The 23,701-nt window shown below is 34.5% G+C and overlaps 3 protein-coding genes across 4 annotated transcripts; 2 read left to right on the top strand and 1 right to left on the bottom strand.

Annotated features, from left to right (window-relative positions):
- Nucleotides 1-1,739: 1,739 nt before the first annotated feature.
- Nucleotides 1,740-4,353, top strand: LOC147478697 (putative glutathione S-transferase parA). Its single transcript, XM_086582298.1, has 2 exons — nt 1,740-2,096; nt 3,560-4,353. The coding sequence occupies exons 1-2, from the start codon at nt 1,782-1,784 to the stop codon at nt 3,896-3,898; spliced, it is 654 nt and encodes a 217-aa protein (XP_086438424.1). The 5' UTR covers nt 1,740-1,781; the 3' UTR covers nt 3,899-4,353.
- Nucleotides 4,354-6,099: 1,746 nt separating this feature from the next.
- Nucleotides 6,100-10,205, top strand: LOC147478696 (glycolate oxidase 1). Of its 2 annotated transcripts, none has more exons than XM_086582296.1 (12): nt 6,100-6,521; nt 7,323-7,495; nt 7,892-8,016; nt 8,091-8,137; nt 8,470-8,547; nt 8,639-8,763; nt 8,925-8,991; nt 9,073-9,135; nt 9,239-9,308; nt 9,434-9,534; nt 9,666-9,770; nt 9,855-10,205. In XM_086582296.1, exons 2-12 carry the CDS (start codon nt 7,359-7,361, stop codon nt 10,038-10,040), a joined length of 1,104 nt encoding a protein of 367 aa, XP_086438422.1. In that variant the 5' UTR covers nt 6,100-6,521; nt 7,323-7,358; the 3' UTR covers nt 10,041-10,205. The 2 variants fall into 2 exon arrangements, with proteins under 2 accessions (XP_086438422.1, XP_086438423.1); XM_086582297.1 differs by lacking the exon at nt 6,100-6,521 and adding an exon at nt 6,875-6,994.
- Nucleotides 10,206-11,191: 986 nt separating this feature from the next.
- LOC147478695 (protein TIFY 5A-like) lies at nt 11,192-13,177 on the bottom strand. The gene is made up of 3 exons (XM_086582912.1): nt 12,932-13,177; nt 12,281-12,368; nt 11,192-11,661 (listed from the first exon to the last, which is right to left on the bottom strand). The coding sequence occupies exons 1-3, from the start codon at nt 13,045-13,047 to the stop codon at nt 11,458-11,460; spliced, it is 408 nt and encodes a 135-aa protein (XP_086439038.1). The 5' UTR covers nt 13,048-13,177; the 3' UTR covers nt 11,192-11,457.
- Nucleotides 13,178-23,701: the final 10,524 nt, after the last annotated feature.

Below are 23,701 nucleotides of genomic sequence, written 5' to 3'. Positions count from 1 at the left end.
GTGATCGGCGACGTCAATAGCTTCTGATCAATTCCTTCTCTTCCATTCTCTCTATTCAGAAATCTCTCTTTTAACATACCTTCTTTGATTTACACGGGTGTTTTTTTGTAAAAAATTTGAATTTTGTTTCCCAAATTAATTTTTTAGAATATGATATTCATCAATTCCAACTAATCAAATTCAAAGAGCTTGAAGTAGTTAATGTTGGTTGGTAAAGTTTCAAGAAGGATGAGTGGAAGAATACTTGGGAATTCCCTACTGATTATGCATTAAATTTCGAATAGTTTAATTCAAATAGCGAGATTCTGGACATATTTGATGAAGAACTTGGGTGCTCGCTTGTAAAAGTGGTTCTGTAATACTTGAAATCGGAATGAATTTGAGGAGCATATAGCGAGAATTTCTTGCCTAATGTTTCGATTTGTCAAAGGAGTTTTGTGCCCTCATATCATATGTTGGACAAAATGGAAAAATTTGAACAAACACACATTCAAAAAGGATTTTTTTTTTTTTTTTTTTTTTTTTTGTGAAATTCAAAAAGGATTGTAAAACATGTGCATAAGCTATCTGTTTTATTCTTCTGTTGGTTGTCTTTGTTATGTTCAGTACTTGCGAAGTGAGAAAGAGAGATGGTCTGTTTAGTCTCCTAATTTTTTTCTTTACTGGACCATATGTGATAGTCGTCCCCTAATTCCAAAGGGTCATGTATTGGGCACTCATGAAATTGCATTGGGCAGCTTTCGGCCCAAGCCCAACAACTAAGTCCAACAAAAATAGCCCACTACAACCCCCCCCAATACCGAAAATTTTGTTTTGTAACCGCTTGTACCGGTATTATCTCTCTTGCGGGTTAGAGTTTCACATCCAAGAAATATGAGTTTGCATCCAAAGGAATTTCGAGTTTGGCTGTCCAATCTAACCACTTTAATACAAAATTTGAGTTCGAATTTAGGTGGAAGATTGGGTTGATTAAACTTGTTGATTTCAAACTCAATACAAAGTGTTTTTTTGGATGACTTCAACCCAAATATTACAAACATGACAACTTCATATCAAACTCAATACAAACTTGATGAGTTCGAGTTTGGGTGGAAGATTGGGTTGATTAAACTTGATGACTTCAAACTTGATGTTTTTTTGGAGTTTGGGTGGAAGATTGGGTTGATTAAACTTGAGTTCGAGTTTGACTAAGCTTGATGAAGTCTTTTCGAGTTTGTGTTCGAGTTTGGGTTGATTAAGTGAAAGTTTATTTTTAAAATGAACTCGTAACAAACAAATCGAATTTTTTAAGTTCAAATGACCTAGCCATGTCGTCCAAGAGAGTTCCCAAACGACCCCGTCATGTCGTTTGGAAACTGGCCAAACGACCTCGCCATATCGTCTAGCTAAAAATCCAAGAGTTTTGTCTCAAACAATATGGCGAGACCGTTTGAGTATACACTCAAACAATCCGAGAATTTCGTTATGGCGAGACCGATTGAATTGGTAGTTGGGCCTAGGCTTTAATAACAAATTTATAATATGGCAAACTTGTAATATATTTTTTTTTTGTTGTACAATCCAATTTGATAAGTGCCCAATTAAAGTATTAAACTACTCTTCCAAATCACAAATGTCTGTCCTAAACTTCCACTTTACGAAATATAAGTCTCGACATTCTGACGAAAGCAATGACTTCACACGACACACCTAGAAACCTCGTCAAACCCCCTCTATAAAACCAGCCACTTCACTTCAACAAATCTCAAAAACCCATCTTCATTTCACACAAATCATACACAATGGCAAATGAAGTAACATTACTAGATTTCTGGCCAAGTCCATTTGGAATGAGAGCAAGAATAGCATTAAGTCTCAAAGGAATTGAGTATGAATACAAAGAAGAAAATCTCTTAGAAAAAAGCCCATTACTCCTGAAAATGAACCCAGTTCACAAAAAAATCCCAGTCTTGATTCATAATGGAAAATCCATTTGTGAATCACTTATTATGGTTCAGTATATTGATGAAGTCTGGAATGATAAGTCACCCTTGTTACCAAAAGATCCTTATGCACGTGCTGTTGCTAGATTCTGGGCTGATTTTGTTGATAAGAAGGTGGGTTTAGGGGTGTAAAACGGACCGGGCCGGGTCAGGCCAGGCCAGACCTCAGACCATGAAGCCCTCCTGACTTAAGGGCACATCCCTATTATGTAGTGAGGGATGGGCCTATGAGGACCAATGTTAAGATTGTGAAGTCTTAAGTCTTAAGACTCATCTCAACCATTTTTTAGAGAATTGAGAGTCGGGTTTGATGCCGGCCCAACCCTCTTATGTAGTGATGGGCAAGCCTATAAGGGACAATGTTGAAATTGTGTAGCCCTCTCACCTCATATCTCTTTTCTTAGAATTGAGGGCCGGGTTTGATTATTTTTTTAAACTCTTTATTTACAGTATAATCTTGTTAAATTGACACATAATAAATAATAGGTTTTTTTCAATCTTGACTTTGGTTAATGTATTTAATTAATAATTTGACTAAATTTTATAAGATAATAAAACTCAAAACTTTTGTTCTTAAGGTTCTATGTGCTGATATATTCTATGAATTAATAAAAAATGTATATAAGACCAACAATATGATGTAGGGTTTTGTAGGTTGTATAATAATTAGTGTTTGATTAGTAGAAATTGATTAAAAATCTCATTATCATATACCAAAGAGCATATCATATCAGTGTCATTTATATTTTATTCTAGCTTATACATAGAGAAGTGATTTGGGTTCATATCCTAACAATAGAACAATTTATTATTTTGAACTAGATTTTTCATATAACGTTGGAGGAATATACACAAGGCAATGTAAAACATACTTTTCATTTTGCTATTTATATATACAATTATTTTTTAACAAAATATAAATAAAATTACATAGAAAACTTGTGAGGGCCTTAATACGGGCTTTTGAGAGTCGGGATGAGGACTACCCTCATGCTTTCATATCTAGGCCCTTACTCTCTGGCCAGCTGGCCCAGCTCTCAAAATACATGAAGACTTAAATTTGAAGGTTTTTTCAGCCTATGGGCCGGGCGGGCCGAGCGCTTGAGGGCCTTTTTTATACACCCCTATCTGGGTTTTATGTTACTAGGGTATTCCCGTGCATACGACCCGCAAGACCTCGTCGTGCTCTTGTGAAAACAACCGTGGCTCATTCGGGCGCCAAGGCCGCAGACCTTCGGCCCTGAAACAACTTGTCGCGATTTCCGCAAGACAAGACGGTAATTGCCCATTATCCATAAGCCCAATAAGTATTAATTACATGAAGACTTATATCAAATTTGGAGGTTTTATAAGCAATTGTTGGATTTTTGGATAGATCCCCAGATTGAGACTTAACAAAATTGTACAAATTCTCCAAACACTTGGGGTTTTTGGCGAGAATGATTATTTACCATTAGATGGGGCCTTTTGGGCCCACACTTCCCTATTTTGTTAGATGGATTTTAACTAACCCGGTCGGATCGGTCTGTATTACTAATTATTAGTGAAATTGCTAATTTGGGTTTATGAAATGGCAGGTTTATGTTAGTGGAAAGAGGATAAGGATAACAAAAGGAGAAGAACAAGAGGCAGCAAAGAAGGAATTTATAGAGAGTTTGAAGTTATTGGAAAATGAGCTTGGGGATATGCCTTATTTTGGTGGTGAAATTTTGGGTTATTTGGATGTGGTGTTGGTCCCATTTTACAGCTGGTTTTATACTTACGAGACTTATGGAAAGTTCAAAGCTGAGTGTCCAAAGTTGGTGGCTTGGGCCAAGAGGTGTATGGAAAATGAGAGTGTTTCCAAATCACTTCCTGAACAAGAAAGGGTTTATGGGTTTGATTTGAAACTCAAGAAGGTGTATGGGATTGAATAGAATGAGCATACACTCATACAGCTGACTAGTGGAATATGGTGTTTGTCTTTGTTTCGAGTTCTGGGTGCTTTCTGCAATAAAGAAGAGTAGGTGATCTTTTGAGTTTTGATGGGTAACATTGGGTTCCCAATCAACAAGAGTTTCGTGTTTTTCTAAAGTATAATAGAATATGCTTCTTGTAATATTGTATTTTTCCATAAAAAGTAGTTCTCCTGGCTTATATTAACATTGAATTTTCAATGAAAATGATGTGGTGAAGTGGTGCCATATATAAAAATCTTGAGGGTGCGCCTAAGCTGGCCAGGACACCCAGTTAGCCAAAATAAAAAAAAAAAAAAAGCGGTGCCATATGGCTCGTTTGCTTTGTTTGTGGAAAAGATGTTTGTATTTTCTAGTACTAGACTACAGTTTGTGTGCCCTTCAATTTGCAATAAAAGTCTCTGAATAACTATGGTGGTTTTGAGTCCTGTTTGATTTGGTGTCTTGAACAAAAGTATCAAACAAACGAAGGCAAGAGACATCGTACTATGGTAGCAGCACTGCCATGTCAGGAATAGCATTCTTTTCCCAATTATGGTCTGAAAAGGTTAATAAAAGACACTGATTCTACCAAATTCTGACTTTTGGAATATTTTGATCCACTTTTTTCAGGTGAAAGTCCATTAATTCCATACGCAGTACTTGCTGTAATTGTAACTTGCATAGTTGTTCTGTAAGAATTGCAAAAAGAACGCACTGTGCTGCAAAGGTACTACTAGGAATTTGATTATTAAGAAATCCTAATGCCATATGATAAGGAGGTACCATGTGTTTTTGATTGATAAAAAGACTCATTCTTATTCTTGGCTTCTCGCCCAAGTCACTTCCTGACCAACACAAGGTTTTTGACTTTGTTCTGAACGCAAAATAAATGTTCAGTGTTGAAAAAATTGGGCATGGCCAGTGAGTACAGTTTTGTGTCCTTTTATCACTTGATTTTCATTTTCATGTCTTTATTGTTGAACCATTGAGCCTCCATATATTTCCTTAACTGAGTATAATCAGTATATTAATATGACTACCTGTCTACCTGCCATTTTTCACAAAGAAAAAAAAGAAAAAAAGACGGTTTCAACATCTCTTCCTGAGGAATTCTAGTCTTGGCATAGAGGCCACATACATGAGACATATTTTCAGCGTCACTTGGTATTTTTCCTTGGAATTCCTACTTTTCTTGACTATAATCTTGATAAATAAACATGTATAGAAAATGGCCGACCTATATATGAAACTTACTAGCACCTTCCTTTGAAATGTCTCCATCAAAATCTGACTCTTGGGTGATTAGGTTGAAAACTATGTGCAGAACTGCCGATACAGCAATACCAGGTTAAAAACTGATATTAGTTAGGCTTTGAAACTTGATTTTGGCCCATGGATCACTAGACTACTGTCTGATCCAAAATTTTCTCTTCTCAATACACTATTCCAATCTCCTTCTACTCTGAACATTCCAAGCCGATAGCAGCTCCTTCTGGTGCTTATTCCTAAATCCTAACTAGGGCTGGTCATCGAGGGAGTCGAGTCGAGCTTTAGAGAGTTCGAGTCGAGCACGTGTGTCTCTCGAGTCGAGCTCAAATTCTTTCGAGTCGAGCTCGAGTTGGCTCATAAATTTGAATTCGAACATATTCTAAATACAAGTGAGCAAAAATAGATATATAATACTTACTAAATATCAAAATAACATGCAGAGATATTCTCACGATATACATGAGTGAGTGTGATTACAATTCACTAAAATAACAATGAACCTCTATCTAACAAGTATTATAAGGTGAACACACTATTGTTACAATTAATATGTGATAAGCTATTATAATTCAATACACTATTATAACAATTATCTTATATTTTAACAAAATTATGTAAAATACGAATAGTTTTGAGTGGCTCGCGAGATACTTGATTTCGAGCTCGAACTTTAAAACGTGTTCATATTTGACTCATATTTTTAAATGAGCGAGCTCGAGCCGAGCCCAAAACGAGCCGAGCACCATCGACCCTAATCCTAACCTTTGACAAACCACTTCTCTCAAGTTAAACATTTTTCTAATTGGGCCCTTGAGGTTAACATATACTCAAATTAGAGGACTAAGTTTGGGCCTATGCTTGGAATGGGCTTTATTTGAGTGATAAAAAACTTGGTCCAACTCATTTCCCTCAGAATCAAGTAACTCATTTAACAGTCACGTTGAAACTCAAAACTTCACAGAAATGAAGATAAGGCCAAAGCCAGCTTCACCACCCCATATATATATAAATATAAGAAAAACAAGATAGTGACAAACCGAGAAACATATTTAACATAGAAATTTTGATAACATGCAAAGCACAGGAAGACGTTTGTGGATGAGATTATATTTATTTTCCATCAGAATAATCTGTTTCAAATGCCCACCTTGAAAAACTGATCCAAAAAACTGTAGTAAATCTCCTTTTCCTTAAATAATTCACACCACCATTTGTCCTTATTCAAATTCCTATCTCTTAAAGAGTGTGTGTGAAACATTTATATTATCTTCAAACTTCTTCTCTTGTGTCCTCCTTTCATGCACTTTCTTCTTGCTTAGGCAAGTTTCCCAAGGTCAGTTCTTCTCTTTTGTTGTTAGTTTAATCTGGTTATACTCTAAGATTGTAACTTTGCTTGTTTCTGATGATGGGCATCGTTTGTTTTTGATAAATGAATGTTTCTTTTATAGTGAGAGTAAATTTGAACTTTTTTTTTTTAGCTGGTATTAATGTGTTTGGTTTTCTAGCAACTGGTTTCTTTGGTGGTGTTTGATAAATGGTTTTACTATGATTTGAGTTGTTTGTAAATAGTTCTTATTAAAATATGAGTTGAGATTCATTGTATCTGTTTGTGGTGGTTTTTGACTTTTTATTCACAGTAGATTGAACTTATCCTAATATTGCTTTCTTATTATACTCTAATGTGAGAGAATTAATGTCTACTTACTGCTGATAGATAAGTACCTTTGGAATAAGTATGTCTGTCTGTTTTCTTTTCTGGGGTTTAGCAGAATCTAGTATCTGACTTTAGTATCTAAGATTCTTCATGTAAGTAAAAAGAACCTTATCTCAGAGCCAGTTAGTTTTATGATATTTTCACTAAAACAATGATCATTATCTTTATCTATGCTAATGTTTTAAGCATCATAATATGTTTCGAGCGGTCCAAACTTTTCTTTTCTTGGTGGTTTTTAATTTTTTATTATCATAAGCTGCCCATTTTCTCTAGATCGTATATTAGTGATTCTAACTTCATTTTGTGTACTTCCATTTGTTCTGAGCAAACAAGTGTGGGATGAATTGTAGTTGTTCTTGATAATTGTCGAGTTGAGCAGAATATGATAATCACACGTCATTTTTGTTATGGTGCTTGTAGACTGTGTGAGTGAAGTTCAAATATTTCATTTTAAAGATGGAGATAACCAATGTCGAAGAGTATGAGCCTCTTGCAAAGCAAAGGTTGCCAAAGATGGTGTTCGACTACTATGCATCAGGAGCAGAGGATCAGTGGACTCTCAAGGAGAACAGAAATGCTTTCTCAAGGATCCTGTAAGATTTTTTAGCTTCTATTTGGGTTACCAAAGTCCCAACTTTTAGACGAATGTTTGGAAAACTTGAGATAGATTGCATTTGCTTTCATCTTGTTCTGGTTATGGGTGCCATAATTTCTTTTTAGAGGGACATTTGGAAAACTATGGTTGTCCATAGTTTCTTTTTGCTTCATTTCCAGTTTGTTAGAAAAAGGTGAACTTGTTTAGCCTTGGAGCTAATATTCCGGAGGAATTTCCTATATTATAACAACCAGATTTGTACTCTTTTCAGTTTTGGCTAGATGTATTTCACCTTCTTTTTAACTTTTAATATTTCATCACGGTCTTTTCCTTCTAATTGAAACTCAATGATTCATGTATGTCGTCTTCTCTTACATTTTTATGTTGACAATAGGTTTCGGCCCCGTATTCTCATTGATGTATCCCACATCGACTTGAGTACCACTGTCTTGGGTTACAAAATATCGATGCCTATCATGATTTCTCCAACTGCCATGCAGAAAATGGCTCATCCTGATGGTATGGTACTTTTCATAATACAATTCTGTTTATTGTTGGGGCCAAAGTTGAAAAATAAAATTGTGAAAATGCAGGAGAGTATGCAACTGCAAGAGCAGCGGCATCAGCTAACACAGCTATGGTTTGACTTCTCACTACTTTATGTTATGTTTAAAAGCTATGATCTTATTAGCAGTACCCTTGCATCGAAAAGTCCGAATTGCTTTGTCCTCTTTGTAGAAACCAAAACGAAATGTTGAGTCATTTTATGTGAACATGCATGGTTGATCAATTGAGAGTTATTAATGCTTCCTGTGAAATTTTATGCTTCTTAACCTGTTCCCGTTGAATGCTCATTTCAGACCTATACACCTAGGTTTTCAATGTGGGTTAAATCTTTGAGCTCGTCAAATATTTCTGTAATTTATCATGTCATGTAACTCTCAACCTCTTGTTGTATGGTTTGTGTTCCAGGTATTATCTTCATGGTCGACTTCCAGTGTTGAAGAAGTCGCTTCAACAGGACCTGGCCTTCGCTTTTTTCAGCTCTATGTAAGTTTGGGTTTTCTTCGCGTTCGTTATTTCTTAGTTTGTATTACAAATAGATGTCCTGATTCTTGATTGCCCATGATTATTTGTCTAGGTATACAAGAACAGGAATGTAGTTGCTCAACTTGTTAGAAGAGCTGAAAAGGCTGGCTTTAAGGCGATCGCCCTCACGGTGGACACTCCAAGGCTTGGTCGCCGAGAAGCTGATATCAAGAATAGGTGTGCCTGCAAAACGTCTGAATTTCATGAATAGCTTAAAGAATTTTTGTGACCTGTTTAATCATGTTTCTTGGCTTCAAAAAAATCAAGTCTCTAGGTCTTGAAGACGACATTCATAACACCCTTACTGATGCAAATTTTGTCTTCATTTATGTAACCAGATTTAATTTACCACCACATTTGACTTTGAAGAACTTTGAGGGGCTGGACCTTGGGAAGATGGAGAAGGTTAGTAGCAAATAAAAAAATTCATTATTTTTTGTGCATTGTGAGGATTAGTATTTTTATGGTTTAATTATGTATATGCAGACAAGTGACTCTGGACTTGCCTCATATGTTGCTGGGCAAATTGACCGATCTCTAGAATGGAAGGTATGTTTGGTGATATAGACTGATGGAGATGCAGTTACTCAACATTTGATTATCTTGACTGCTTCTCATTATCCTTTAATGCAAATCTTTGGTGTTTGTACAGGACATTCAATGGCTTCAGACAATAACCAAATTGCCAATTCTGGTAAAGGGTGTTATGACTGCTGAAGATAGTAAGCAACTGTGATCTCATCTTGTACTTAGGCTTTTGACCACTCTCTTCTAGTAGTGTATGCTGATAATGTTATGGGCACATTAACCATTCTTCAATAAATTACCCTCTATACCTACATTGCAGCAAGGTTATCCATACAACATGGAGCTGCAGGGATCATCGTGTCCAACCATGGAGCTCGGCAACTTGATTATGTTCCAGCTACTATTTCTTGTCTTGAAGAGGTATTGCATTTTTGTTTGTGGTCATTTATATTCATTTACAATTTGAAAATAAACCGATGATAGAATTGAATTTTTGATGGAACTTGTTCTTATTATATCTCATACTATTTCTTCTGTTGTTGTAATCTCAGGTAGTCAAAGCTGCGCAAGGCCGAATTCCTGTGTTCCTTGATGGTGGAGTCCGTCGTGGGACAGATGTCTTCAAAGCTCTCGCATTGGGAGCCTCTGGCATATTTGTAAGTAGATAACAGTGATTAAGATATAAATGGGACTATTAATTTTTAGGCATGACAGCCATCTTACCCTCTTATTGATCTCAGATTGGAAGGCCTGTCTTGTACTCTTTGGCTGTTGAAGGCGAGGCGGGTGTAAAAAATGTGCTTCAAATGCTTCGTGATGAGTTTGAGCTGACTATGGCACTAGCTGGATGCCGCTCTCTCAAGGAGATTACCCGCAATCATATTGTGACTGATTCGGACCCTCCTCGCCCTGTGTCCAGGTTATAAAATAAATATTTCAAAAATCATAGACTGGCCCATGTAGTGGTGCAGTGACGACGTTGTTTGAGTTTACTTGTACATGAGCCTCTCTGTTAATTGGAGCACTCACTTAGTGAGTCATAATACTTTCACATTTTAAGCATTTGCAATGATGAAGGACGATATTTTATAGATGGCCGCTGCAGCCTTCACTGTATAGTCTGTCTTTAATACCTTAATATTGATATCAAAATAAGGCTGTTAAAACTTATGCGTTGCTTATTATGAAGCTTTAGAAACCTTTTCTGGACCTGGAAAGTCATCAGCTTTTGGTTTACAGAAAGCTTAAACAAATTTTAGGAAACTGACAGTAGAATCCATGCAGTTTGCTTACTCCACCCGTCACCGCTTTACGAGCCTCCTGTTTCACTGGGACAGCCCCTCATTAATCAGTCTATCTCTTATAAACATATTCTGATGAATTTATATGTAAGATTTAACATCTCAGGGAGTGCTTTAAACTTAATTTTTGTCAGTCTAACAATTAATGCATTGTTCCTTAAATTTTTGGCTTGTTTCAAATAGTTACCACATCTTACATTCTTACTGTGAAAGTTACTGTCTCCGTATCCCTGCACCAAAACATGTTTATCCTGATGAACACATGACGTGAAACTTATCCATACCTGGTCGATTTCCAGCCAATTTAACTTACTTGACATTGGTTAAATAGCGACTTCTGTAGATTTTGTTACACTTGAGCAAGGCATTGGACCATGTACATAGTCATTCACAAGAACATTGTAGGGTGATCCATCATCCGCATCTCTTGGAACCCATGGAGCTAACCTATGAGCCGACAAATTGATTTCGTAAACTAGAAGCTATGCACACCAGACCCCGTTTTTGCATTCCACTGCCCTCACTTTAGATTATAGACATGGTAAGAAACAACTCAGAAATGTGTTACATGTTATTATAGTTTATGCTATTAGTTCTTCCTGAGCTATTCGAGAATTTGGTTTTCTTCACACAAACCGTCATAACAGACAGGCTATGCACACCAGACCGCCGCCCCCATTGCCACATCTTTATTTTTCTTGCATAGAAGTGTGTACACGCGTCTCGCTTAATAAACATGACAATTTTGCTGAAAATTTCTACCTACTAACCATTCAAACCAATTTAAATCGTTGCGTAGTATTAAGGGGAAAAATCTTCCCAATTATAAAGTTCCAATGATACATAGCAAGCCTGAACTAGAACAACCAATGGGTGTTCATCAGATACAAACAAACAAACAAACAACAACAACTAATGGGTGCTATTAAGAATCTCTCCAAGATTCTCATTCCATAGACATCAGGTTCTAGCCTAAACAACGTGCAATCCCATTGGAGAAAAAACAGATGACCTGCTATTCTAAAAACGAAGATGCAGTTAGCTATCTCTGGTAAGGAGAATTAGTTGATTTGATTCTATTTTTTCTCTTCTGAAGGAAACTTTGAAGAGACTTCTTCATAAGCACGCCATTTGGACTATGCAGTTGAGATTGAAGGTATGGTGATGCAGGTTCTGAATGAGAATCATGTGGACTTCTCAACTTTTCATCAGTTTCTCTCCTTGCATGGTATATGATTGCTCTAGCCTGCATTTAATTAAAACCGAATTATCAGTAAACTTAATCTTTAAACAAAATTATCACTAAACATTTGAATGTGAACTCCTCCATACTTCAACTGGAATGAACTACGTAGTTTGTCACTTTGTCCTAGTGTAACTGTGTAAGTTAACTAAGAAGTTACTTAAACAAGGACTCATAGTATTGCTTACGTTAATTTATGCTGTGTTTGGTAAAAAGCAAAAGATTGCCGAACAAATTTGACTATGGTTTGGATTTTCGAAATTGGCCACCCCCGCACCTCTCTCTGTCTCTTTCAACCAAAAAGTTTAGACAGTCTCAAACGTGAAATGTGTGATGAAAGGTCATGAAACAGTGTTCTTCCAGGTTTTACTAACTTCAAGCCCACAAAACATGATTTCTGGTCGGCCCTTTTTCATCACTGTGTTCACAACATGACAACATACGAGCCTACGAGGTATAAAAAGCCCAAGCATTCACGTGGACCAAAAGAAACAAAATTCCAAGTGGCAATACACAAAAGAGGACCTGAGCTAAGTCAATTAACTAACAAACTCTCATCGTCCTTCTGCAAACGAATGAAAAGCAGAGGTCTGAAGATTGAAGAAAGTAAAGACAAACGTACCTGAAATTCTGTTACATCCAGTACATTAATCCTTCCATTATAAAAAATTGTCAGCTGCTGATGTTGCTTTTCACGAATTTCTTTGTTCCTTCAGAAAATTAATATATGGAAAAAAAAAATGTTAACATTTCAGTACTATACAATATGTTATAGATGACAAGATCGGTAAAGCTAATAGAGTATGTAGTACCAACAAGATTCAAGGCAAACATGGATCATGCACCCCTAAAGATTTGATATGATTGACTCCATTATAGACTCACATGCAGTACTAGTAATTCACTATGATGTCGGAAAGTACATATATAATTACGTACTGGTCCACCCCGGCATAGACTCGATCAAATGCATATATCGTCTTAGACAAATAATTACTATACGCGAAAATCCAAACTAGCCATGTAAAAAGATGCAACGTTGTAACGCAAAATCTCCGTCCAAAAAACCTTCGAAATCCATGAATTTTTTTGAGGTTGATTGAGTTAAGAGCTCAAGGCAAGAAATGTTTCAATGAACTTAAACATTTTTTTCATTATACTAGACTCTCCATGGATGGACCATGGGGCGAGAACTTAAAAGTGAGTTGCACAAGAACTACTATAGCAAAATCATATATATGTATGAAAGTAGCAGAAAAACAATATGACTTACATGGAATCACGACCAGCATCACCACCAGAAGTTGATAAAGCTGCAGCTGGAGGAACAAGGCATAGGTCCAAATTACAGTTTCTCCTCATAGCTAATGGTACAGATGTCTCCTTCATTAGGGGAAAAAAAATATGCAAACCAAATCCCACTTCTTGAATAAATAAACTTGCTCTAAGAAGACAAAGGGAAGAACGCCTAGAACAATGAAGAAAAAGAGGAAGGTATTGACTTAGGAGGGGGAAGAGAGTGTGTATTGTAAACGTGTTTTATACAAATTTGCATTGTGGGGTCCATATTTTTAATGTAATAGTCGGACACGAAATCGGCGGAAATTGAAATAATCTTTGGCACGTGGAACATGGTGAGTTAATTCACAACGTGCACAAAAAATGTTTGGCGTTTGGAAGTTTTTTCACATTTTTGTTTCTTTGTCCACGTGAACAATAAAATGGCACTAGCTCTTTCCTCATTTTCTTGGGTTGATCCGATATTATGGAAACTTGACAGATTTCTCGCCTTTCTAGAATCACCGCATTTAAAAATGAGTCGTTCTAATGTCACACGAGGTGTTACTCTTCAATATAACACCATCGAACAGAACATTGACACATCGTAGGAATCACCAGATATAATGTGGACGCCATTTTGTGTTGGGCAGACCCAGGCCCAAATTGAGGGTTTGCAATTGTGTTGGCCACTAGTCCACTACACACGCTCTAGTACACCAGTACACCACCCACTCTAAATAACCCAAACCAAAAGAAATCATGAAAGTTTTGGTTTCATCTTTTTCTCCGCACAAAATTGAGAACGAATTTGTGGACAGACCATCTTTTTATTGGTCAGTTCAATTTTTGGGCAGCTAAATAGTTTTTCTAGACAGTTAAATAGTATTTTCGGGCAGTTACTCCACCAATTAGCAGTTGATGTCTTGTTGATAGCAAACAGTCGTCTGTCCACAAATTTATTTTGCACAAAATTTCATCTTCATCATCGCCTCCGCTCAAGAATTATTCTTCAAGATTGTGTTTCATATCATTCTCAAGAGAATTTCTTCAAGCACGAAAGGTTTTAATCAAAGACATTCTAATTATGTTAGCACATATGAAAACACAACCCACATCTCCCCATTTTCTTCTTAGAATTAAAACCTAACACATTCCAACAACTCAACACCACTAGCAACGTCAACAATGGCTTTTCTAATCTTGGGATTACTCAATCTTAGGAAGAGGATAAATAGTTGTTGACTCTTTTTTAATGAGGCCCTTCATTTTGTCTTTCACGGCGTCCATTGAAGCGAAGAGGAATGAATAATGGGTATCCAACGTAACACCTTTATTGTAAGGTTGATGTTGAGAGAGAGTGAAAAGTCATTGTTGTAAGAGTATTCCCAATGCATGTCAATGTTATTCACCTCCACATAGACTTAATTTCTCCTATTTTCAACCGTTTTGGTGAAAAACAAGGTGAGGCTGCCTAATGCAAAGGTGAATATTAATCTCGGACGGGATGTTGGATTCCGTCTGAATGTAAAAATCGAAAAAATGTGCCGGACGGAATGAAACATCCCGTCTGAAGTTAAAAAAAAACCGAAAAAACACGTGAGACGGAATGAAACATTCCGTTCGAAAAAAAAAACCGATTTTTTTTAAAAAAAACACACAAGACGAAATCCAACATTTCGTCCGAAGTTCACAACTCAGCCACTATCTTAGTTGAAGGTTTCACCTTCATTTTGACTTGGGAAAATAGTCACTTTGATATTCACCTTTGCATTGGGCAAATGTTTTGAACCATAAAGAGGTGAATGTTACCACATTCCCACTATATCCACCTGCATTGGGAATGCTCTAAGGTTGATTTGCATTGCACTAATATGTTCTTAGTGAAATGACTTGAGCCTTGTGTATTAATGTATTGAATGAGCTTAAGGGTTGTTTGTTTTTTTTTGAATTCAACATTGAGAGCCACTTAAACTTAAGTTTTAAGTATTCTGAGGCTCAAAACTTGTTTGTTTTTTTTAAGTAGTTTAAGCATTCAATGATATTTTTAGCATTCAAAAACAAAAATCTTTGAATGTCAATTCTAATACTTGAAACGAGAAAGTCCCTTCTTCCCCTTTCTTAAGAACCCAATCTCAAGAACCCATCTACTTTCTTACATTGATTTTTTATAACTTCAAAATAGGTTTTCAAAATTTGATGTTGGCGCCACGGGTTTTTCATTTTTTGGGTGAATGATATCCACTTTGTTAAAAATAGAATAATTACATATATATTTTGAAAGTAAACAAAATATGAAAATAAACCGTTTAAAATATATTTGTGAAAGCATATTTTAAATAAATTTATTTATCATTTCTTTTATTCGATAATCCATCTCCCCTCCTCAAATATAATATATATTTTGTTTTACAAGAAATCAAGTTAGTGTATAAAATAGATAGCATGAGTAAAATTGTCCGAATGATTTATATTTAGCCTTTAGAGCTGGGTTATTCTAACGAGAAAACAAACACATGTTTTTTAATTCAAAGAATCAACATTTAGCATTCAGAAGATGGGCCATTTAGCATTCAGCATTCAGAGACTCAGAAAAACAAACGACCCCTAATACTTGTTCTACAAAAGTCTACACCTATTTCACATCTGACTGGGTGTAATAATCAATGATTCTTATTCTTTGGTTGTAGAATAATAGTACGAATACGTGTGTGGTGGTTGTGTGGGGGGGGGGGAGGGACCATACCGCAAACGGTTCAGAGGTATCATGAATTATTGTTTGCATTGGTATGGATTTATGGCTAAGTGGATGTTGAATAGATGCGTCTCCACCACATCACTGAAGTTGGGTTTTGAACGATGTTGCAGTGTCGTTTGGAACATAAAATTCCAGCACACTTTTGGGCAGACTCCACCACATCGTTGGAATGTGGTTTAAATGATTTCCAATTGAACGACTTTGTGTGGTCAAATTAATGCACTAAAACGCGATATGGTTGAGTCATTTGGGAGTGTTTTATGGGATTGCCCTAAGCCTAAATTGAAGACATTTCAAAACTGACTCCACCAAAATTTGGACATATACCCCAAAACGACGCTTACCATATTGATTAGTCTAGTTCTAAATGACTCCACCACATCGATTCAATGCACTATAGAGTGATCAGTCTGGACCGTCCAGGCAGAAATATGTTTTTGGAATTTAGAGAACTTTGATTTCATTTTTTTTTAAAAAATTACATCAAATAAAAACGCAATTAATATGGATTTTTCAAACTTTTATCGATTAAATTTGATATTTGTGGAGCAATGTAATGAAATCTTATGTAATGTCATCATTTTTATTCTATGTGTCTTTTAATTGATATAATTGTGTTTTTTTTAATTGAAATCAACATTTTTAATTGTGTTTGTTGTTGAGAACTTGACAATTTTAAAATTGGGGAGTATTTGAGAAGACAAAGAAGTTGGGTCTTTGAGGGTAAGGGTAATAGGAGGTTGCAATAGGTTACCGGTGGTGTAGTTGGGGTGCTCAATACAAAACATGTATTTTAAGGCAATCATGACAAACTTGTAATAATTTTTTTTGGGTCTGCCCAACACAAAATAGAAAGTGCCCATAGCCGATACCAAAAAAAAATGATTCCATGACCATCATTTATTGTGTGCATCGTCGACAACTAGCTCTCTTTCAATTCAAACCATAAACACTCTCCAAGCTAGAACAATTTGCAAATAAGTTTAATTTCACACTAATTGGTTGCAAATAAGTTTAATTTCACACTAATTGGTAATTTAAACAAAGAATTTTTATTGTTTATGAATTTTTTAGTTGGGAAAACCATAAATCATATTGCATAAATCATTTCATCCAATTGAACACAAAATCAACCTATTTAACTCGACAAACTCGTGTTTATTGTTGGGGTGGGTGGCAATGGTGGTGGAGGTGTCTTAAAGAGAAAAAGTACCACTTTAAAGGAAGAAGACAAGTAATTTAAAGATAGTACAAAGATGAGAAAGAGAGTAAAAGACGATGGTGGCCGCATCACTTGTAGTTGCCGGTGGTATTTTTTCAGTAAAGGCGGAGGTTGGCGGCTTGCTCGTAGTGGAGAGGGGGAAGAGGAGAAAAAATGTTGTTTTTTTTAGTGGTTTACCATCTTCTCTAAGTTTTTTAGGTTGTTTCAGACGTGGCTTACTGTTAAATTGGCTTGTGTCATACTTAACACAATTGTGTTACACTATAATTTCTCCATTTAAATTGTTAGTTTTCCAAAATTTAGTAAATAAAGAAAATTTATGGGGTGTAAGGGTGTCGATGGGTACCCATTTAACTGAAACCTTAGAAATAATCATGGTTTCGGTTCCTATTTTTAGAAACTGTTTAAAAATGAATACTAAAAAACCCGGACCATATAGAATCAGAACCGAATAATTTTTTAAACAAAAAAAAACGGATCAGAATCGGAACCAGACCATAGCCAAACATTATTAATATAAAAACTCAAAACGGTCATTTATATATTACTAAATTTTATTTATTAGACTTTACATTTTAGTCCAGCCATGTTATCATACGTGTAGATTGGAGACATGGCAAGTGATACTCCAATGCATCAGAAAACAATGGCAACATTTATCGAAAATCGCATCAAAGATTTCCATTTATGGTTGGTCATCACTTTGTTGGAGTTGGGACTTGGGAGGGATTTTCGTCGTGCTTATATTTTCTGTATGAGTAAGTTGTCTTGATTCTTGAGGTTGAAGATATATATTAGTATAATCTAGTGTAGAGTGTAGACTACAACGGTAGGAAGAAATGAATACGGAGTTCTAAAAAAATGGAATACTGTTTTATTTAATTCTAAATACTTTTGAAAAATAACAGTAACAATCTCCACTATCATCAACTCATGAAGCTTATCATACCAGAAAGTCAACTGATTCAATTCGAAACCACTAACCTTGCTAAATCTACCTAGCAATTTTTAATGACTTGAGATCTTTCTCAACAAAAACCACGATTTCAGTCCATGTATTAATGTCCCTGATAAACAATTGTTAGCCACTTATGTGCCTACAACTTTTCGATCTACAAAATCAACTTACAATGATGAATAATTAAACCGGAATTGAGCCAACAATTCAAATCACAGTTGGCAGGGAAGGTAAGTTGGTAACTGAACTATTGGCCGAACCAGAAACCCCTAGTTTGGTCGTTTGTCATTTGGTTTTATCCAAGATTACAATTGATTCCTTAATAATATCTTCAATTAACGTGTCCAACATCCAATTATTCAAGGTTGCAGCTCTTCGACAAATTGAGATTTGAAGCTATCTTGAGAAAGCCTTGTGAAAGCTGTGTTACTCATTAGATATTAATTAGATTGTGATCGACTCATTGACCTACCCAAATTGTCTGTTACCTAAGTTTTTGGGGTGTCATTTAATTTGCTTTTAAGTTTCTTCTCATAAAAGATTCTAGCATATTATGCACATGTTTCATTCATATCACTTTTTGGTTTGATTTTGATATATGTGTCAAATCATAACAATAGTCCTACTGTCAATGGGTTTTGATAACCAATCCTAACCAAACCAATAAAAAACAGTTTGGATTTTGATAATTTGGTTTGGACTCCATCAATTTGAAACCGATTGATAAGGTATTGATTTGGTTTCGGATTTATTCTCTATGGAACCAATATGAATTCAAACCGATAAAATGATATTTTAGTAATATTTATAATTAATTTTGTATATATTTACTAATTGTGTGGTTGAAATTAATTGATTTAATTTGGGATTTAATTGATTTTATAGTTTTCGGATCGGATCGATTCGGTTTTAGTTTGCAACTAGATTTTGGACCCGGGCATACGCCCGGGATCTATTAAATATTTTGTGTGCTTAAAAGGCTTTACAAAATGTCACATACAAATTTTCGAATCAGAATATATTTTTATTGAAAATAAACCAAAATACGTTAATGGAAAGTGATTATAATATATAAAGTACTTGGGAACTAAGGGATCAAATTGAAATAGCCTCTTCACTTTGTGGTTTAGGATATTAATCCATAATTTTTAAATATAATTATCTCAAACTTGATCTAGCTTGTATAATAGTTTTATTAGATTTATGATAATTTAGTGGCAAATTTTCGAATCGGAATAGATTTTTTTATTAAAAATAAATTGAAAAATCGTTAATGGCAGATGATTATGGTGCATAAGTCTTGAAACTAAAGGATTGAATTGAGATAACCTCTTTACTTTGTGGTTTAGGATATTAATCCGTAATTTTCAAATAGAATTATCTTAAACTCGATCTAACTTGTATAATAGTTTTCTTATATTTATGGTGAGTTAGTGGCAAATTTTGAATCGGCTATATTTTTTATTGAAAATAAGCCTAAATACGTAAATGAGCAGCGATTATGGTGTATAAGTCTTTGGAAACTAAGGGATCAAATTGAGATAGCCTCTCTTCACTTTTGTGGTTTAGGATAATAATCCGTAATTTTCGGATGGAATTATCTTAAAATCGATCTAGCTTGTATAATAGTTTTATTAGATTTATGGTGATTTAGCGGTAAATCATTATTTCGGCTTTTACGTACTAATGTGTACAAATCTCTAAAACGGATGGATTGTTTCCATATCCTCAAAGAATACACTACTCCCACTTGAAAAGATTTATCATATTTGAGCGTGTCCTACAAACGAATTGTCGTTATATTAAATTATTCTAAAAATATTAGCAGCTATGTATAGCTATGAGATATGAAAATTATATTAATTACTCATTTAAATTTCTTGCACCACTTTCTATAAAAAGAAAGCATCAAACCTTGATAAAATTCATCGACTTCTTTTATTGTTAGGTTTAACAAAGAAGTTTGATTGAAGTTTTTGTGAGAATATCCATTGTCGCGAAGATAATATTGAAGCTACTTGAATAGCAAGACATTTCCAATCACAATAAAAGAATTAAGATAAACACTACTTAAATGCAAAACTATATTTGTCGAGATATTTATTTCCTACATATAATATAAATATGTTTTAGGGTTATTAGTTCAATGCATTTGCATCAAGTTTTTATTTTTGAGGTTAGTTTAATGTAATACGTTGCATCAGGTTTTCAATTTCTCATTAATTATTCTTTGAGAGGTTAATTCAATGCGGTTGCATCAAGTTTCAAATTTCCGTTAATTATTATTTGAGATTAGTTGGTGCAAATTGCATCTACTTTATGATTTTCCGTTAGTTATTCATTAAAGTTAATTGAACAGATTGCATCCAGTTTTCAATGTTTCGTTAATTAGTATTTGAGATTAGTTCATTGCATTTGCATCCAAGTTCCAATCTCCCGTTAATTACTCTTTAAGGTTAGTTCAATACATCTGCATCCAGTTTCTGATTTCCCGTCAATTATTTTTCTAGGTTAGTTCGATAGTTTACAATTTCTATACAGTTTGCATACATGTAAGAGTCTGTTTTTATAAACTCACTTTCATTTTGGGTTCCTAATTACTCGTATTTATGCTTTAAGGTAAGTGCGATGCAGTTACATCCGATTCGATTTTCAGTTAACTATTTTTTTGAGGTTATTTCAATGCATTTGCATCCAATTTTTGATTTTCCATTAGTTAATCTCTGATTTTAATTTAATGTAGTTGCACCAGTTTTTGTTTTTTCATTAATTATTTTTGAGGTTAGTTCAATGCAATTTCATCAAATTTCGATTTTTTATGTTAATTGTTATTTGAGGTTAGTTCAATGCATTTGCATCAAGTTTTCGATTTCCATTAATTATTTTTTTTGAGGTTAGTTCAATGCAATTACATCAAATTTATAATTTCCGTTAATTATTTATTTAGGTTAGTTCAATGCGGTTTCATCCATTTTTTTAATGTTTAGATTAATTAGTCTTTTGAGATTAATTAGTTCATTGCATTTGGGTCCATTTTCCGATTTCCCATTAATAACTCTTTAAGGTTAGTTTAATACATCTGCATCTAGTTTCTGATTATTTATGCTTTGAGGTTAGTTTGATGCAATTATATTCAGTTTCTGATTTTCCGCTAATTATTCTTTGAGATTATTTCAATGCATTTGCATTTAGTTTCTGATTTTCCACCAATTATTCTATGAGGTTAGTTCCACGCATTTGTATCATGTTTCCAATTTATAATTAATTTTTCTCTGAGGTTAGTTCAATGCAGTTGCATCCAGTTTCTGATTTTTCCGTTAATTTAATCTTTGAGGGTTAGTTCAATGTATTTGCATCCAATTTCCGATTTTTCGACATTTTTTTTTTTATGTTAGTTTGATATATTTGCATCCAATTTTTTATTTTCCTTTAATTATTATTTGAGGTTAGTTTAATGCAGTTGTATCCATATTCCAATTTTCTATTAATTACTTTTTAAGATTAGTTTAATATTTGCATTTGCATCCAATTTCCAATTTCCCGTTAAATATTATTTGAGGTTAGTTCGATGCATTTACATCCAGTTTTCGGTTCCCCATTAATTGTTTTTTGACGTTAGTTTCATTCAGTATTATATATTTTTTAAAATATTTGTCATTATTGCTTTGTTGTTTTTTTTTTTTTTTTTTTTTTTTTTTTTTTTTTTTTTTTTTCATTTTCTATTATATATTTTGTGATGTTATTTTTTGTATAATTGTTTTTAACTATGTTTTGAGGTCAGATAAGGATATATTGAAATAAGTCGTTGCTTTTATCATAAACACTAAAATTGTATGATTTGTAATAGGGAATTAGTTTCTACAAATCACATATTTTTTGGCAATTTTTTTATTTGATTAAATATATAAGAATTGGAGCACAAAAAGTGTTTGATTCGTAATAGGAAATTATTTTTTACAAATCACCTATTTTTTAGCAATTTTTATTATTTTATCAATTATATAAAAATTGGAAATACACTTAAACTCTCCAAATATAAGAATTAGAAATATACTCAAACTCTCCAAACTCCAAAGAGGTTCTATGTATGTGGAATTGTACACTATTAGAAAAGATTATCTTTCCTATTATAGTGCCACATAGGAGAGAGCAAAAAACTAACTCTCATATTAGAGTGCCACATAGGAGAGAGAAAATCCTCTATTAGAGGTCTCTACTTTAGTATATAGATAATAGATATATCTTATCGGTTATGTTCGGTTTCGGATGAAATCTAATATTATCAGTTCAGTTCGGTTTTGGGTTCCCAATTTTCTTATTAGTTTGAGTTTGGATTTTTCAAAACCCAATCCGATCCATTGACAGCCCGGCCTAGTCATGCATGTCCATAACATAACAAGTCGCCGTGTGCCACCTTCTCAATTCTACGGCCCTAAATAGTACTTGGAGAGTCACTTTGAGATGATTGGAATAGTCACTTGAAAAATATAGGACTAGTCACTTGGAGAGTCTTCTTTCTAAATTTTTTCTTTATTTTGGATGCATGATTTGAATATTTGATTTACAAATAGCAAGAACAGTGGCCAGTAGGGAGATAAAAAATTTCTCATCCAAGTAAATTATAGAGTTACAGATGAACTTGGTAACTTACAATAACGAGAAAAAAAAAATTAGGCTAGACTATGATAGTAAGATGGAAATTTAGGCCAGACTAAGCTAGTAAGATGGAAATTAGGCTAAACTACAGTTTTGTTTTTTTTTATAGCTATTGACCCATATAATCATCAAGGCCCTAGTCAGACGTCAGAACATGTTTAAAAAGACATTTTATATTAGCAAAAAATAAGTTAAAATGTCCAATTTTTAATTTTAATCATAGTCTAGGACAGCTGGGTTTTGAAACTATTGATAAGAACATTTTTTCGTTTATAACTACTAAAAAAATCAGATTTCACGTTTTAATTAGTAATAAGGACAGATTCGACTTTTTTATTTTTTACTCTTTCCAAATTTATTTTTCTATATTTGGTATGTATTGACGTTTGTGCATACTTCGCGTACAAAGAGGTGGTATGCACTGACACTTGTGCATACCATTTTCTTTGTGATGTTTGGTATGCACTGACGTCTGTGCATACCTCGCATACCAAGAGGTGGTATGCATTGACACGTACTTGTGCATACTATTTTCTTTGTAATGCTTAGTATGCACTGATGTATGTGCATACCTCGCATACTAAGAGGTGGTATGCACTGACACTTGTGTATACCATTTTCTTTGTGATGCTTGGTATGCACTGACGTCTGTACATACCTAAGGTGACATACTTAAGATGGTATGCACCGACACATATGCATATGCACTTACGTCTATGCATACCTAAGGTGACATACTTAAGATGGTATGCACCGACACATGTGCATACCAGGATACTATTGTTTTTTTCGGACAAAAGTTAACTATTGTCTTTGAGAGTGTTTTTGAAATGAGGGTAGGTTTTTTGGTTCGTTATTTTGGAATTTTGTCTTTTTCAGTTTTGTCCCCTTATACAATGGTCATTCTTATTTGTTACGTGAGTCTTAACCGCGCTTTAACAGTGTAAGTTATGTTGATAAGCATGCTTTAGTAGAATAGAATAAGTTTGTGGATAGGCAACTGTTTGATGTCTACAAGACCTCAGTTGCTAATTGGTGGAGTGGCTGCCTGAAAAAACTGTTTTACTGCCAAAAAAAACTGTTAAACGGCCCGAAAATGAATTTGACCAATAGAAATGTGCTGTCTGTCCACAAATTAGGACTCTTAGTAGAAAAAGAAGTATTTCAGAAC

This window comes from Coptis chinensis, chromosome 9, assembly GCF_015680905.1.
Source record: "Coptis chinensis isolate HL-2020 chromosome 9, ASM1568090v1, whole genome shotgun sequence".
In the NCBI taxonomy this organism is placed as follows: domain Eukaryota; kingdom Viridiplantae; phylum Streptophyta; class Magnoliopsida; order Ranunculales; family Ranunculaceae; genus Coptis; species Coptis chinensis.
Note: the sequence above shows the minus strand (reverse complement) of the source record. Positions and strands in the feature narration are given on the sequence as shown.